This window comes from Corvus moneduloides, chromosome 20 (assembly GCF_009650955.1).
Source record: "Corvus moneduloides isolate bCorMon1 chromosome 20, bCorMon1.pri, whole genome shotgun sequence".
Lineage (NCBI taxonomy): Eukaryota > Metazoa > Chordata > Aves > Passeriformes > Corvidae > Corvus > Corvus moneduloides.
Window position 1 is genome coordinate 4,845,986 of NC_045495.1, and position 14,666 is coordinate 4,860,651.

Below are 14,666 nucleotides of genomic sequence, written 5' to 3' on the forward strand. Positions count from 1 at the left end.
TGTCCGGCGCCGTACGGCGGAAGTAGCCCTGTGTTCCGCGCGGGGATGCTGCTGGGCGCCGCCATGGCGGTCGTGGCGCTGCCGGTGGCGCGGTGGCGGCGGTGATGGCGCTGCCGGTGGCGGAGTGGCAGGGCCGCACCTCCCGGCTCTGGGCCGCGCTGGACCCGGCGCTGCGGGAGCGGCTGGCGGCGGCTTCGCTTCAGGACGCGGTGCGGCTGGGTTGCGACCTGCTCCGGTGAGCGGTGGGCGGGGCGGGTCCGGCGCAGGGTAACGAGGGGGATTGGGGGACTGGAGCATCTCTCTTAATGTGTGTAAATAAAGGGATGAACCAGGCTCTGCGCGAGGCAACGGGCGGAAACTGATGCCGAGGAAATTCCACCTGGATAAAATTCCACCTTTCTACCTGACAGGAGGCTGGAGGTCGGCCTCTTCTCCCCGGCAGCTGGTAGGAGGACAAGAAGATATAGTCTTAAGCTTCTCTTGGGAAGGTTTAGGTTGGGCATTAGTAAGAATTTCTTCGCAGAAAGGGTGATTAAACCCTGGGATGGGCTGCCCAGGGAGGTGGTGAAGTCGTGGTCCCTGGAGGTGTTTAAGGAAAGGTTGGACATGGCTTTCAGTGCCGTGATCTGGTTGGCAAACTGGGGGTCGGTCACAGGCTGGACTCGATGATCTCAGAGGTCTTTTCCAACCTAATTGATCCTGTGGCTCTGTGAATATGAGCAAAAACGTCTTCCCTGTGCAGTGACCACGCACGGGCACAGATTGAGAGTGTGGAATCTCCCTCACTGGAGCCATTCCAGAACCCTCTAGACACAATCCTGTGCCACGTGCTCTGGGATCATCCTGTTTGAGCAGGGAGGTGGGACCAGATGATTCCAAACTGATTCTTTGGTGCTGACCCCCTATCCCACAGGACCGAGGAGGAGGAGGAGGCAGCCCTGGTGCGGTTGTGCCACCAGGCACCCACGGGCAAGGAGCCGGAGGCCGCGAGCTGGTACCGGGAGCAGGGGAACCGGGAATTCAAACAGGGCCACTACCAGGCTGCCCTGAGGCTCTACTCTAAGGTAGGTGTGGGATGAGGGGGTCCTACAAAACCTCTCAGCCAAAGGGATCCTGTGAGGGGATCCCCGAGAGGGGATCCTGCAGCCCCTCATGGTTGAAGGGCTCCTGTGAGGGGCAAGGAGCAGCTCCCATGAGGGGTTCCCCAAAGAGGAGATCCTGCAGGTCCTGCTGAGAGGGTCCTGTGAGGGGTCCCCCGAGGCAGCAGCAGTTCTCTGGTCTCTGCAGGCAGCATCACACGAGGCCCCTGGGAGCCCTGAGGTGTCCGTGTGCTTTGCCAACCGCTCTGCCGCCCTCCTCCACCTGGGGCACTTTGAGGTAAGTGGGCAGCACCCACCCCACAAGGTCCTGGGTGCCCCTGAGGTATTTGATTGTTAGAACAAGAGACAGCAGATCAGCTGTGCTTCCCAAGCTGTGCTTAAAGCATCCATAACTCAACTTTCTGAAGGGCTCCTACTTTGCTTCTGTGTCAGGATGCTTTATTTGGGCAGCAGCTTGGTTATGCACATGGAATTTGCTGATTAACACACAGAATGCTTACATGAGACTTTTCTTAGGTGGAATGAAAGAGCACAAGCCGGGTTTCAAGCCCACTTAAAAGAGCTTGTCTTTGTTCCTAGGTTTGTTTGGAAGATATTGCCAGGGCTGAAAGCCATGGCTATCCAGACAGGCTGCTGCCCAAGATCCTGCTGCGGAAAGCTGAGTGTCTGCTGTGCTTGGGGAGGTTACAGGATGCACAGGATATCCTCAGAGTGCTGGAGAGTAAAATTGCTCTAGAGAGGGTCATGACTACACACCTGACACGGCTAAAAAAGTTAAGCCAGCTGAAGGTTAAGTTATGTGAGAAAGAGAGGTGTCCAGAGCCTGCACGAGAAGCACGTGGTGGCATTCAAGGGAAGTCAGAGATCTGGGAAGAGAACAACAATATTTCAGGTGCATCTTCATCTTTGAGCTTGAGTTTTGATGCAGAGAGAGGACGTCACTTGGTGGCCTCCCAGGACATCGTGCCAGGACAGAGCCTGTTAAAAGAGGAGGCCTTTGTGAGTGTGCTCTGCCCTGGGGAGAGCCTTCCTCTGCAGGGTGGCGAGGCAGCGTGGGACACGGGAGCCACTAACGCGGATCTTTACTGCCACCGCTGTCTGAGGCAGCTCCTGGCCTCGGTGCCTTGCCAGGGCTGCAGTTATGCCAAGTACTGCAGCCAGGACTGTGCAGATGTGGCGTGGCAGCAGTACCACAGGACAGAGTGTTCCCTGGGAGCGCTGCTCCTCACACTGGGGGTCTTCTGCCACGTGGCCTTGAGGACTGTCCTGCTGGCAGGATTTGCAGAGGTTAGCAGGCTGGTGGGATGCTCCCACAGTGGGGACAAGGACCTTCAGAACCCTGAGGCAAGATGCAAACCTCTCAGTGAGGCACCAGATGCCGGAGCTGGTACCAGAGGTATCCCTGGTTGTGACAGCAATGGTCGGTACCAGAGTTCTTACCAAGCTCTGTTCCACCTTTTGTCCCACACTGAGCAGCACAGTGCTGAGCACAAGTTCCTCTGCACACTCAGCGTGGTAGCTATATGCAAACAGCTGCAAGCAGCTGGCCTGGAGGCTGCTGTGTTGAATCAGGAGTCACGTCAGCAGTGGTCCGAACCAAAGACCTGTGAAAAAACCTCAGATGAATTGTCCCCAGAGCTGAAGACTGTGGCAGAAGCAATGCTGAGGCACGTGTTGCAGCTGCAGTGTAATGCACAAGCAATCACTGTAATGCAGGAGCTGGGTAAGATAAAAACTTTTAAGCCCTACTGTGTTGTCATGGAATGGTTGGGGTTGGAAGGCACCCCTGGAGATCATTCAGTCCAAATCCCCTGCCCAGGCATGGCCACCTGGAGCAGGTGACACAGGGACACATCCAGGTGGGTTTGGAATGTCTCCCGACCTCCCTGGGCAGCCTGTTCCAGTGCTCTGCCACCCTCAGTGGAAAGAAGTTCTTCCTCACGTTGAGGTGGAACTTCTTGTGGTTTAATTTATGGCCATTACTCCTCATCCTGGCACCACAGAAAAGAGTCCAGCACATTCTCTGACACCTGTATTTGTATATGTATTTATGAGAGCCTCTCTCAGTTTTCTCCAGACTAACCAGGGTCATCTCCCTCAGTCTCTCCTCATAGGAGAGATGCTCCAGACCCCTCATCATCTCTGTGGCCTCCACTGGATCTCTCCAGTAGCTCCTCTTTCTTGTACTGAGGAGCCCAGGACTGTCCTGTCCTTGCTCATCTTCCTTGTGTGAAGTGAAGAGATGGAATTATCAGCTGTAGAAAGCTCCCACTGCAGATGGAAATGGCTTGTTTAAAATTTAATGGCCTGTCCCATGCTGGCCTGTTCCTTGGTGCACATTCAGAGTGTGCTTAGCTATTATTTATTGTAGCAATATACCAGGAACCTTTCTGCTGCTGCCTGCGCTCGGTCATGATGCTCACTGCAGAAATTGTGTGGGTTTGTGAGCATTCAATCTCAACCTGCTTGGTTTTCCTCTGTCTTCAGGGCCTGGAGATGGGGCTGTTGTAAATAAAAAGCCTGTGAGGCTGGCAACAGCCTTCTTCCCTGTCCTCAGCCTCCTGAACCACTCGTGCTGCCCCAACACCAGCGTGTCATTCAGTGGGACAGCTGCCACTGTCAGGGCATCACAGCCAGTCCCAAGAGGCCAAGAGGTTTTGCATTGCTATGGTAAGCATTAACTTTGTGTTTGTCTCAAGGCACAGACATCATTGACCTCTCCTCATCATGCTGATGGCTATTTATGTCATAATTCTCATACAATTCTCATCTAATGTTGCCAGAGTCTTCGTTTAGCAGCCTTGATCAACGCAGCATTTCATCTCTTGAGCCCACTGTTAGATTTTCAGTCTTCAGTTACATCCTCTCCAAAATATACCTAGTCTCAATTGTAACAAAAATCCATTTATTCTGATATTTAGAGCTGTACCTGCTGAGAGATCTTTACCCTTGCCATGCTTTGCAGGGCCTCACCGATGTAGGATGAGGGTTGCTGAGAGACAACAGCTTCTCAGTCAGTATTTCTTTGAGTGTCGCTGCCAGGCATGCCTTGAGGAGCTGGAGTCTGGTGTCAAGAGCTTGGTGCCCATCAGAAATTCATTCTGCTGTCCCAAGTGCCAGGCTCAAATGCAGGTAAATTCTCCATAGTTATGATTGTGCAACTTACTGGGGTGTGTAAGGTTTAGGTCTGGGAGAGCCAAGAGTTGAAGATCTCAGTTTGATCCCTGCTCAAAAGCCAAAAGCCCTTGTTGAATCAAGACAGTATCTCACTGGTTCTTCTAAAATCAAATAAGCTGATTTTTAAAAAGTTTACAAAAAATTAACAAAAAATCACTTTGTTTAATGAATACAGCTGAGAAACAATTTAGCATCTCTATAACACAGCTAATGCAGATGGAGAGTAAGCTTTGAGCTGAAGATGAGCAGGAATGATCACAGGGGTGATTTCCTCAGGGAGAAGAGGACACACTTTGTTGTTCAAACGAAGCTTGTGCAACTTCAGCCAGCAGAGAGAACCTGTCTTGCCGTTTGCAGGACCTTCAGCAACAAATCAAGAAAGCTTTAGACCTGCTGAGAGTCGGGAAGGCTGGTAAGGCTCAGCTTTGTGCCCTGAGGTCAGGAGCTGAGGAGCCCAGGTCGGGACAGGAGCCATGAGATGGCACTGTTGCTCACGCCGTCGGGGTCCTGTGACATGTGGCCTGGTGTCCCTGGGGACTTCAGCTTTAGATTGTTTTATACCCCCTGATCAGGGTGTTAATCTAAGTCACATATTGTTCCATAGTAAAGTAATTAAATAAAAAGAAATCAGGGAAACGTTAGAGTTGGACATTTCCAGGTCTTGTTTTCCTGGAGGGAGTTGGGTCAACCTCAGCCCTGGGGTAGAATAAGGAGAGGTGCAGATGAAGTCAGCATTGAATCCTAACCAAATCCCAGTGAGCTGTGTAACACGCAAAGATGAAGTTGGATTGATTTTATTTCATGGACCATGGAAAACTGGAGAGAGGGTGAATTTTATAACCTTTTTTTTTATATAGATCAGGTTATCAAAATGCTCCTGAAGTGTCAGATGGATGCTGGAAACTTCTTGTCTCCAGAGCATTTGCTGATGGGAGAGATGGAGGATCATCTGGCACAGGTCTATGCTACTCTTGGTATGGCATTGTCCTCTCACTATCCCACGTTTCCTGAACTTTGAATTTAACATGATTAGTGTTTTCTTGGACTGGCCCTTTCATTTTTTTCCCTAGTTTTGTCAGCAGGGCTCTCAGAAAGACCAAACCTGTGTTCCCAGCAGCCAGTGAACGATACTGTGCTCTCATGCTCTTTTAGATTCCCTGTCCTGGTTCTGTGGACAGATTGCATCACATTTGGAATAATTCTGTCAGATTCTTTGGGTGGCAGTAGCTCTAGGAAGTATTTGTTCATTTCTCATTGTTTTGTTTTGTTTTCCATCAGGGAAGTGGCAGGAAGCAGCCAGACACCTGAAGAAGAGTATTGAGATTGTGGAAATGCACCATGGGCCATCAAGTGTAGAAACAGGCCATGAACTTTTCAAGCTGGCACAAGTCCTCTTCAATGGGTGAGTTTGGTTTCATCCTCTGTCCCTGCTCTGCACCACTCCTGTGTGTCTGACACAATATCAAGGCAGGTGGCCCTTGGCACCTTGAGGGTGTTTCACAGGACACAGGATGCCTGGCACAGGTACTCTTTTTGGAATCTGTTTCTCTGCTTTGTGCCTGTCTTTTTCTTCTCCCTGGCTCAATTTATTCCCTGTCCAATTGTTTTATTCTGTCAACTCATCACCCTTGGTGTTTATACCTCAGTTGTATAACGTTGCTGACATCTTCTCAAAGGAGGGAATGAAATCCTCTTGCTTTATTGGCAAGGATATCCCCTGACTGCTTCTGAAAATCTCCTCACAACAACTCCCTTTAACCAAATTAATTTTAGCAGGAGCTGCAGTGATGAAGTAGTGATATACTCAAAGATAATGTTTTCAGGTTTTGTGTATCTCCTCACCTTTCCCTCCCCTTCATCCTCCCTTTGCAGCTGAAGCAGACACAGTTTTCCTGCTGCTGGAAGGCAGGGGAGGGTGGAATCTGTAGCCATGACCAGATTCAGGTTTTTGTTAGGGAGGGCTTAAAGGTTGTGTAAGTCAAGAAGCTGAATTAAGTATTTTGCATGCTCTGTTCTTACTATCTTCCTATTTCAGATTTGCAGTTTCTGAAGCTCTGAGCACGATTCAAAGAGCAGAGGGGATTTTGTCAGTGCACTTCGGTCCTCAGAGTGCTCAGATCCAGGAGCTACAAGAGATGAAGGCCTGTCTGTCAGAGCTTCCCAGAAACATCCTTCAGAGGACTTAATTTCCCTGTCAAAGGAAGCTGCAATGTGATCTTTCATCAAAGCTAAGTGTCATGTGGTAAGGTAGTCATGTAGTACAAGCTGGAAAATCATGTGTAACAGCAACTTGAATGAAGTTTTGAAATGCTCTTTAGTGAGCCTGTTGTAAATAAAATGACCAATTCTAACGTGAGAGGTCTGTGTGTGGTATGGTGGGAACAGAGGCTGTTGTGTAAGTTCTGTGTGTGGGTTGGAAGCAAATGTTTGAGTTGCTTTTGTGTGAGATGTGACTCTCCCCTGTGTGGTACCCTGAGCATTATGAACGTACAGTCATCCAGAGCACGCTGCCTTCTATTTTTGATACTGTGAGGCACTTTCCTGCTTGCCAGTGTCAAATGGAAATGGTTGAAAGGGGTGAGGCAACAGCCTGGGAAGTGCAAACTTACAATCTATAAAAGAGGCCACTGCAGAACTTGGAGGGCTCCAGCACAGGTCTGTCAGTGATGAGGGATTCAGTTTCAACAACTGGTGTAAGGCTGGAAAACAGGATGGGGGACAATGCAGCATACACCAGATAATGCTTGCTTTCAGCACACAGAACTGCATTCCTCCTCTGGGGAAATTGGGAGTGAAGGCACAGGATGTAGGCAGACAACCTTTCAAGGGAGAATACTTGGGCTCGCTGAGATTAATAGCAAAAGCTCTTTTATTGCAGCATGAAGGCGTAAGATTTGCAAGTTGTGTCTTTGTGCAGCAGAGCAGGGAGCCAATATCCCTCCCAATATCACCCTTTCCATTTGGGCCCTACCATTGCAGATTATTGTGCAGGGATCTAAACACCCCTGGGATCCAGGATCTTGCCAATGAAGAGGAGGGTTCCAGTGGTATCATCCCTCAGTACAAGAAGGAAAGGTTTGTCCACGTGGTATTCTATGGGGAAGGTCAGACGAGCAGCATTGGCCTCGAGGTTTGGTGTGGATCTTTCCCCATCCTCACTAAGCTCCAGCATTGCCTTGTGTTGCACATGAGATAATCTCAGAGGTTTGGCAGAAATCTTGGAGAAGTCAGGTGATGTGAAAAGTGATTGGAGCCCTGGAGAAAAGAGAGAAAGTTGCGTTAGCTGAAGGCATGGGTTGCAGAAGGGGGAGCAGCACTGCTAATGCTGTGATCCAGGAGGGCAGGGAGCCTGGGGGAACAGGGAAAAGCAGCTTCCATCTGCTTGTACTGAGCTTCACCCTCAATCTCAGCAGCATTGTATGAGCTTGGTGGAGGGATGTGATAAAAAGCTGAGAAGTCCTGGATGAAGGTGATTTGGTTGCTGGTGAAATCTCCACAACCATAACTAACAACCCACCAGCTTCCTATTCTGAGAGCAGGAAGCAACTTGACCACTGCTTTGAGCCCTGGCAGCCTGCAAAGGGGGTGTGATGTACATACTTGTCTCCTTTAGTGTGCTGCCAAGTGCCTCTTCGTAGTTCAACTTTAGTTTGGGCAGGCTTAGCACAGCGTGGACCGTCTTCAGCTCCTTGTCCACATCGTGCACAAATTCTGAGGTGAGGCTTTCCTCAATCAGAGTCATGTTCTGGGTCACCTTTGTGGGCAGGAAGAACATGGCACTGAGCCCCTCTGTCAGGGGCAGCTGGGCAATCTGCAAGGCCAGAAATAAGAGGGAGATTAGAGAGAGTGACATCAATAAGAAACAGTTTTACCCATCCTGTACCAGGCCGAGGCCTGACTCTCAGGCTGGAATATCAACCTTTTCAGTTAACATTTGATCTTTTTCCCTGTTTGCTTTTATCTGACATGATGCTTCCTGACACTTCTGGCTTTTCCCTAGGCTTTCATCCATCCTTCCTGCACTCTTCCTGCTATGGAAGTGCTCTCTCACCTGTTAAATCCTGCAGCTTTGCTTTGGGGAATTCTCACTGAAATACCTTTGAGCTCGTGCTCCAGGGAAAGCTTGGTTGAAAGAGGTAGAGATGGAAGAGTTTTGAGAGGTGTGCCCTGCCCTTCTTGCCCAACTTTAAGTCAAGCAATACAGGCTGGTAGGACCTGGGCATAATTTAAATTTTGGGTTGCTTGTGACATAGCCAGTGTAGGAGCAGGATATCCTAAGAATCAACACACTGCCTTTCAAAATAGAGATTGCAAAAGTAGCTGATGGGAGGAGCAAGGCTGGATTGGGTTAACAGGTAGGTGTAGCTGAACCTGCTCCTCAGTAGGTTTAGGAGATCTTGGGCAATATTTGCTCTCTGACCTTGCAGTTGAGTTCTGAGTCAAAACCATATCTCAGGATGGCTTTGGGGTCTGACATCATGGACACCTTCACAGTTCTGTCCTCGTCCAGGTGGAAGTCCTTCAGGGCAGTCTTCTTGGTGTCAAACTTGGTTTTCCATGTCCCTGTTTTTCAAGAGAGAAAATGGAGGACTTTCTGGAATAATAGCATATGAAACCAGGCTCCTGCCCGTGGCTGAATAATCTTGTGCTTTAATATACAGCACTTGTGCTTTAAGAGTTGAGGCATAACAGGGATAGAAATAGACTGATTGGAGCTACTGATTTACTGCCATCCTTGGCCCCTCCTTTTCATCTGAGAATTGGCTAAATGGCAAATAAATAAGCAAGCCAGTGTATGGGTGGAGTTGCTATTGGGAAGTTGATGTCTACTTATGCGATTACAAAACTATTTTGAAGGGTAACAGTTGTGTCGATGCATATAAAGTGCTTCTCTCCCCACCCTTTATTTTGCTCCTTGTCTCCAAGCAATAATTCTCCAGGACACTGGCTTACAGCATGTTTAAGAACAGCTCTCTAGTATCAAACTGTTCTTTCTGCAGTGGTAAAAAGGCTCAGAACACTCTAAGCTGTGCCTTCCCTAAATGGTAATATCCTGTCTCTGAATGGAGTTTTTTGAGTTTAAAGTTTCTTTTCTGGTTCTTACTGCAAACAGGTCAAGATTCAGCTTCCCAAGAGTAATAATTCGTCCCTCAGGACTATTTTTGTTCAGGTAGTGTGCTTTTTTTTTTACTTCTTTACTAAACATTCTCAAACACTTTCTTCTCACACTCTCTGTCTCTTTGACAGTCTGTTTGCTTTATTGGAAGTGAGAGCATTGCTTCACATCTCCTCTAACACATGCTTAATGGACTTTTTCTGTATCCAAGCACACAACATTCTTACCCTTGAAGAAAGCAGCCCCAGCAAGGAGAATGCTGACATCTGTGGGCATGTCCTTCATGAACCTCATAATCCTTCCCTTAGTCTGCTGTCGGACCCAGCTGTTGATTTCTTGGAGGTCTAACTGGGTGTTACCACTCAGTGCCCTCGGTCGCATCTTGTAGGACTTCTCGAGCTGGCTGTGAAACCCAGGCCTTGCCCTGAGTCCTGGGGAATAAAAACATGGATCCTGCAGCTTAGCTCCCTTATCAAAACAATCTCAAGGCAGCACGTTGCAATCCAAAGCCCAGCAGCAGGCCTCTCATAAAATATCTGTGGCTGTTTGTCTACAGAAATGTGCTTTGAAGAGGAATATCTGAAAGCACATTAAGGAAACTGATCCAAATCCTACAGCCACCCATGCTGGAGCATGGGATAACTCTCTTCTGAAAACTGAAAAAGGGAGATAAGAACTCAAGGCTTGGACACAGCCATTCCTACATCAGCCTTTCTTCTTTCCCCAGCCTGCTTTATGAGTACAGTTTACTCAACCTATTGGATTCTTGGAACCAGCAGGTTCCAAGAGATAGCTCTTAGCATTCTCAGCAGATGTTTATTGCATGCCAGAAGCAGACATTTCAAATAGCTCTGCAAGGAATTAAACAAAGGAATATGGCTGAGTGTTATCACAAATAGAAAATGTGATCTGTGGTTCCTGGAAGCCAGCAACACCTGCCAGACAGCCTGGAGTGAAGGCAAAATTCTCAGCAAGTTTCTTTTAGGTCTTCTGTGAGTTAACTGTTCTGTCACCAATGTCTTTGTGTGCATGTCTGGGCTTTTATTTAAGTGCACACAAACTTTCCAGGCTTTTTTCTGGAGCAGCAAGAGCATTCCATGCCCTGTCTGCATCCTGGCTTGGATGTCAGAGCCAGAGCTGTTGGTGCTGTGTTACTCAGTGTGGTTTTATATAAATACACACCAAAATAACTACTGCTGACGGTTATTTAGGTAAAATTTCATGGAGGGGAAGAAGGACTTTTACTTTTCTCCAAGATGATCCGGGAGGCACTTTTCATGCTCTTCTCTGGCCCAGCCACACTGCTCAGGAGGTCCTTGTAGGTGTCGTGGACCTCAGCTTTGTTGAGGAGATCGTAGAAGAGGGCGCGAGAAATCACATTTTCAGTTCGTTCTGCAGCCCCTGCCAACGACCAGGAAAACATGAGGGAAGGGCTGTCAAGCCAAAGGGTGAATGTGGAAATGGGGCAAAGAACTCACCAAGTGAGAGACCAGAAAGTGCAGTAGCCAGGCTGAAGGGAGACAGCAGCACGTTGGCGGTGGCTGTCCGGCTGGACTGCTGGCGGTACAGGTCGTAGCCAAAGTTGGAGACTGCAGCTGCCAGCTTGTTCACAGGGCTCTTGTAGAATGGATCTTCCTCTTCCTCGCCAGCATTGGCTCCATCAGCTGTGGCAGAGTTCTGGCAGGTACAGGGAGTGTTTTGGTTAGACTTGCAGGTGTGATAAACACTGCAGATTTCTTCTATGACCTACAGAAATATTGGCTTCATCTTGTAGAGAGTGTAGGAACAGTTACTTTAAGGCCAAAGACAGCACTGGGTTTGAAATTCTGCCTCATGGTCATCCTCTGATGTAACTACTGTGGTTTTATCCAGGTAATGCAGGAGTTAGTCTCATTATGTTGCTAAATAAAATCCTAGTAATTTAGGAGGGTAGTGCTTAATCCTTCAGTAAGGATCTCTAAAATTAAATTACCTGCTCCACACCTCTCCCCCTTGCTCTCTGCATCTTGTCTCCTACTCACCTGCTCAGTAGCTGAGTTCTGGGTTCTGCTTGGGACAGTTAAGAGGCCCAGGAAAAGGAGAACCACTGGAATCTGCATGCCTGGACCTACAAAGTAAGAATGTGACAGGGAGAGTTTGAGCAACCAGGTAAATACATCTCTACCACAGCTATTCACTTACCTGGTTGTGACAGGAGCTGCAGTGACAGATGCTGCTGCTTGTCCTGCCAGTTGTGAAACACACACCTGATCTCAGCCTTCTCTAGTTGGAAGAATTCAGCCAAACTGGCCTCAGTGACTTTAAAATTGGGCAAGCACACGGTGTGGGCGTGCCTGAGCACAAAAGCAGATGTGTGTGGCCCAAACCACACTGATGCTGGCAGTTACCGAGTGCCAAGGTCCAGAAAAGCACAAATCATTACTTCTGAGTCTTAGGCTTTGAAAAAATTCAAGACTTCATTTATAAAAAAAGGTACCAAATCCATACTGTTGAATGGGGCAGAAAGCAACACTGACTGGTTACTGCTGTGTTATACAAGTTACCTGCCTCAGGCAGTAGTTTGCTGTTCCTTGTGTCTACCTGTGTCCATCCTTTGCTTCTTATTTGCAATTTGATGAAGTAAAATAGAAGAACTTTCTTAAAAGACAGTAAGAAAAGGGGCTGGGAGTAAATACCTAGTGCAGGGCCAGACCTAGAGAAGTGAAAGGCAGAGCTTGGCTTATTCAACATTTTTAATGTAGGGGGAGAAAAGCACCAAACTCCCCAAAGCCGTTCCTTCTGTGGAATCCACTTTTCATCACTCCAGGACTGGGATGAGTGGCCCTTCCAGACAGATCTGTCTGGTCCAGAGGGCAGTGAGTAACCCAGGGCTTTGCTGTGGGTAAACCAGAGCTACTGCAGTGTCCCGCCCCCGAGAACAGACGCCACTGAGGCTGGTCTGAAGCAATGTTTAGATAGATTCCCAGAAATTAAAGGAAGAGGGTTGTATTTAACTAACCCCCGTCATCCAGACAGCTAGAGAAAGCAGAGGAAGAACATGTGTTTCAGATTAACTTCAGCTCAAAGGAAACACGCCTGCTGCTAGAAATACACGTGGCGACAACAACCCCAGTTCCAGACCCTGTTCAGGCAGAGTGAAAGGCAGTTTGCTGATTCCCTTTCCTGCCTTTTCTTCTGGAGACAGCTCTCCTTTGGAGAAAAAGGCGTCACAGTAGAGGTTTAAGGCTTTCATCTGTGTTCAGCCAGTGTAACACAGAAGTGGTACCCGCTTTCCCCTGTGCACTTGCATCCTGCTGCTGTCCCAGCTGCAGAGTAGGTGAGGTTTCTGGTGCAGAAGATGGGGATCAAGAGGATTTACTATCTGGTGGTGTAGCAGTGGATATGATGTTGGGATTGCTCCTATCATTCCAGACTTTTACAATGAACAGGCACCATGCTGGAAGAGAGGTGACAGAAGCCCTGCATGAGTCTAAGTTAAACAGGCCTTAACGAGGGCTCTGTGAGGATGCCTGTACCAAGCTGCACTCTTGCATGCTGAGAGGAAGAGGTTTGGCCCAGTCTAGCTTAGAGATGAAGGTTTTCCATGGAGCATAACCTTTTCTCTGCAGAAAAAGAAAATAATCTCAACACAACCTCTGCTTCCAGCTACACTGAGCTCCTGGGAGCATAGGAGCGGAGATTGGTTTTGCAGATTGTATTGTTTTTGCCAGTACTGTCACCAGCTTCATATTTCTCAGACTTTGCCAAAAAGCAATTTCCATTCTAAAAAGACAAAGCCTTTTGCGTTTGAATTGGCCTGAACATCTGGATTCTATTTGTATTTCTCTTAGCACACGGCCAGAAACGCAGAGAAAAGAATTTGGTTGGATCAGAGGTGGGATGGTTTCAGGCATGATATTAAAATCTGTGGCTGCCTTGCAGGAGAAGAGAAGGAGCAGCAGCAGCGTGTGATGTTACAGTCAAAAGGTACAGGAAGAAAACCTTGAGAAATGAGCTGAGAAGGAACTTTGTGTCTGGGAGTTGTCGATTTGTGAAGGCCTGCAGGTGCAAAGGAAATATTTTACTTTCCACCTGCAATGGTACAAGTCTCTCACATCATTTATAAACACCTCTGACTTTAGAGGTGCTGTGAAACAAGACCCATGAGTTCAAACTGCTCGCTCTGCTTGTTCCACAGCACCAGCTCCTGGAGCATCCTGCAACCACCAGCTCCAGAGGATCTGACTCTCACCAACCTTGTTACCATCACAGACAAAAAGCGTGCTCCCAGCTGCAAGGCAGATGCTTGAAAGGCAGGAAACCCCACCCCAGTTCCCAAGCACAGCTCAGCCTCAGAGGGCAAAGCTGGCACTGGTGGCTCCCGATCCTTGGGGAGGTCTCTTGGTGGGAATCCCACCTGCAGAAGGACCATTCTTCCCATTTCCCAGGTCCTCTGAGAGCTGCCCAGCCTCAGCCTGTGCCCTGTGCTCCCCTGGCCGCTGGCAGTGGCACAGGTGAGCTGTCTCTGAGCTGTCCCTTACCTGGGGCTCCTCTCGGCCGCTGCTGTCAGGGGCTCCCAGCGGGTGCGAGTCGAGGACAGTGCGGGTTTGGTGCAGCCACATCTGCTTTTTGCTGCTTCCCCCAGCCCAGCCTTCAGCAGGCTTCAAGTTACAGCTTCCCAGGGCTCTCTTAAAGTGCTCTGCTCCCATTTTCTGCTGCTGCCACCCTCGCCCTGAATTGCACTAATTTTTCAACGCTTTTTTTTCCCCCCAAAACAAATCCCTGCACTAAGGGCAGCCTGGTGGGTAAAGCCCAGGTTGCAAATGCAAACACTCCCTGCTGTGTTGGAGCAAGTCTTTTATCCCAGCAGTTCTGCCATAGGTCACATCAGGGAATTCCTTCTGTCTCAGAGGTATGGTTAATGCAGCAGTGTTTAATGGATTTATGGATTTATGTCCAAGATTTAATGGAGAGACTTACAAAGTGGAAACAGGCTTCTGTTGTTTGAGGCAGTTGAGATGCTGGGAACTGCTTGTATCCAGTGATGGTTACTAGTTAACAAGAAATCATTAACTGGCTTAAAGTTTTGGCTGAAAAGAGGCTAAAAAGCCAAGGACTTGTTAAAAAAGAAGATGAATTAAGAGAAATTTGTAGAAGCTTTCAGAATGATCAATTATATAGAGAAAGGAAAGGGACAGAGAAGTTCCATTATTACTTTCCATAGAAGGCTCAAGGGGAGCACCCACCTGTGTACATTCAAATCAAGGGAGCGTATTTTTTACCAAGTATTAAAT

At 48.4% G+C, this 14,666-nt stretch overlaps 2 protein-coding genes across 2 annotated transcripts; one reads left to right on the forward strand and one right to left on the reverse strand.

The window, feature by feature from the left end:
- Nucleotides 1–37: 37 nt before the first annotated feature.
- Nucleotides 38–6,633, forward strand: SMYD4 (SET and MYND domain containing 4). Its single transcript, XM_032129805.1, has 10 exons — nucleotides 38–235; nucleotides 914–1,064; nucleotides 1,288–1,377; nucleotides 1,680–2,823; nucleotides 3,588–3,770; nucleotides 4,066–4,232; nucleotides 4,554–4,689; nucleotides 5,135–5,251; nucleotides 5,556–5,679; nucleotides 6,313–6,633. The coding sequence occupies exons 1-10, from the start codon at nucleotides 105–107 to the stop codon at nucleotides 6,461–6,463; spliced, it is 2,394 nt and encodes a 797-aa protein (XP_031985696.1). The 5' UTR covers nucleotides 38–104; the 3' UTR covers nucleotides 6,464–6,633.
- Nucleotides 6,634–7,123: 490 nt separating this feature from the next.
- On the reverse strand, nucleotides 7,124–14,019 carry SERPINF1 (serpin family F member 1). The gene is made up of 8 exons (XM_032129808.1): nucleotides 13,914–14,019; nucleotides 11,415–11,500; nucleotides 10,872–11,070; nucleotides 10,639–10,794; nucleotides 9,621–9,824; nucleotides 8,698–8,840; nucleotides 7,878–8,088; nucleotides 7,124–7,532 (listed from the first exon to the last, which is right to left on the reverse strand). The coding sequence occupies exons 2-8, from the start codon at nucleotides 11,490–11,492 to the stop codon at nucleotides 7,273–7,275; spliced, it is 1,251 nt and encodes a 416-aa protein (XP_031985699.1). The 5' UTR covers nucleotides 11,493–11,500; nucleotides 13,914–14,019; the 3' UTR covers nucleotides 7,124–7,272.
- Nucleotides 14,020–14,666: the final 647 nt, after the last annotated feature.

Coding starts and splice junctions, on each gene's coding strand:
- SMYD4 (XM_032129805.1), top strand. CDS start 105: ATGGCGCTGCCGGTGGCGGAGTGGCAGGGCCGCACCTCCCGGCTCTGG. Junction 1,065..1,287: donor CCCTGAGGCTCTACTCTAAG/GTAGGTGTGGGA, acceptor TGGTCTCTGCAG/GCAGCATCACACGAGGCCCC. Junction 1,378..1,679: donor TCCACCTGGGGCACTTTGAG/GTAAGTGGGCAG, acceptor CTTTGTTCCTAG/GTTTGTTTGGAAGATATTGC.
- SERPINF1 (XM_032129808.1), bottom strand. CDS start 11,492: ATGCAGATTCCAGTGGTTCTCCTTTTCCTGGGCCTCTTAACTGTCCCA. Junction 11,071..11,414: donor AGAACTCAGCTACTGAGCAG/GTGAGTAGGAGA, acceptor TGTACCTGCCAG/AACTCTGCCACAGCTGATGG. Junction 9,825..10,638: donor CCGGATCATCTTGGAGAAAA/GTAAAAGTCCTT, acceptor TTTATTCCCCAG/GACTCAGGGCAAGGCCTGGG.